At 65.4% G+C, this 511-nt stretch overlaps 1 protein-coding gene across 1 annotated transcript in view; it reads right to left on the bottom strand.

Annotated features, from left to right (window-relative positions):
- Window positions 1-511, bottom strand: part of LHX3 (LIM homeobox 3) — a gene marked incomplete at its 5' end in the record, with an annotated part of 2,968 nt that overhangs the window by 2,112 nt on the left and 345 nt on the right. The window contains one exon of the mRNA XM_010136478.1: window positions 267-438. Within this exon, the coding sequence (XP_010134780.1) occupies window positions 267-438 (172 nt within the window). The remainder of the gene's footprint in view (window positions 1-266; window positions 439-511) is intronic.

Below are 511 nucleotides of genomic sequence, written 5' to 3'. Positions count from 1 at the left end.
CCTCCTCAGCCACGGCTGCCCCTCGCTGCCCCGGCTCCAGTTCCCCCGCGCCGCGCTGCCAGGACCGGGCACCCGGGGCCGCACCGCGGTAAATCCCGCAGCTCTGCAGCTCTCCCGCCTTGGGCATTTGTTTTAACTCATTATATTACGACTGAAAATTATTGACGTAGCCCCGAGGTGTGAAAGGAGCCTAGACACGGGCAGCAACTTTGCAGGGAGGGCACAACCGCGCTCGGCAAAGCCCCGGCTGGGAGCAGAGGACAGACCTGTGAAGGAGACCTCGGCATCGCTGTCGGGCCCCGCCTCCTGGATGCTGTCCTTGTCGGACTTGGAGGTCCCCCGGGATCGCTTCATGTTCCTGAAGTACTGACCCCACCGCTGCCTCCCTGCGTCCTTCTTCAGTCTTTTCTCCTTGGCCCTGCGGTTCTGGAACCAGACCTGCAAGCAGGACACGCCGGGGAGCTCCCTCTCTGCGGGGCCGGCTCCTTCCCTGCCGCCCCCGGCCCCGGGC

Source organism: Buceros rhinoceros, unplaced genomic scaffold (assembly GCF_000710305.1).
Source record: "Buceros rhinoceros silvestris isolate BGI_N320 unplaced genomic scaffold, ASM71030v1 scaffold24205, whole genome shotgun sequence".
NCBI classification, from domain to species: domain Eukaryota; kingdom Metazoa; phylum Chordata; class Aves; order Bucerotiformes; family Bucerotidae; genus Buceros; species Buceros rhinoceros.
This window is presented reverse-complemented; position numbering and strand designations above follow the sequence as displayed.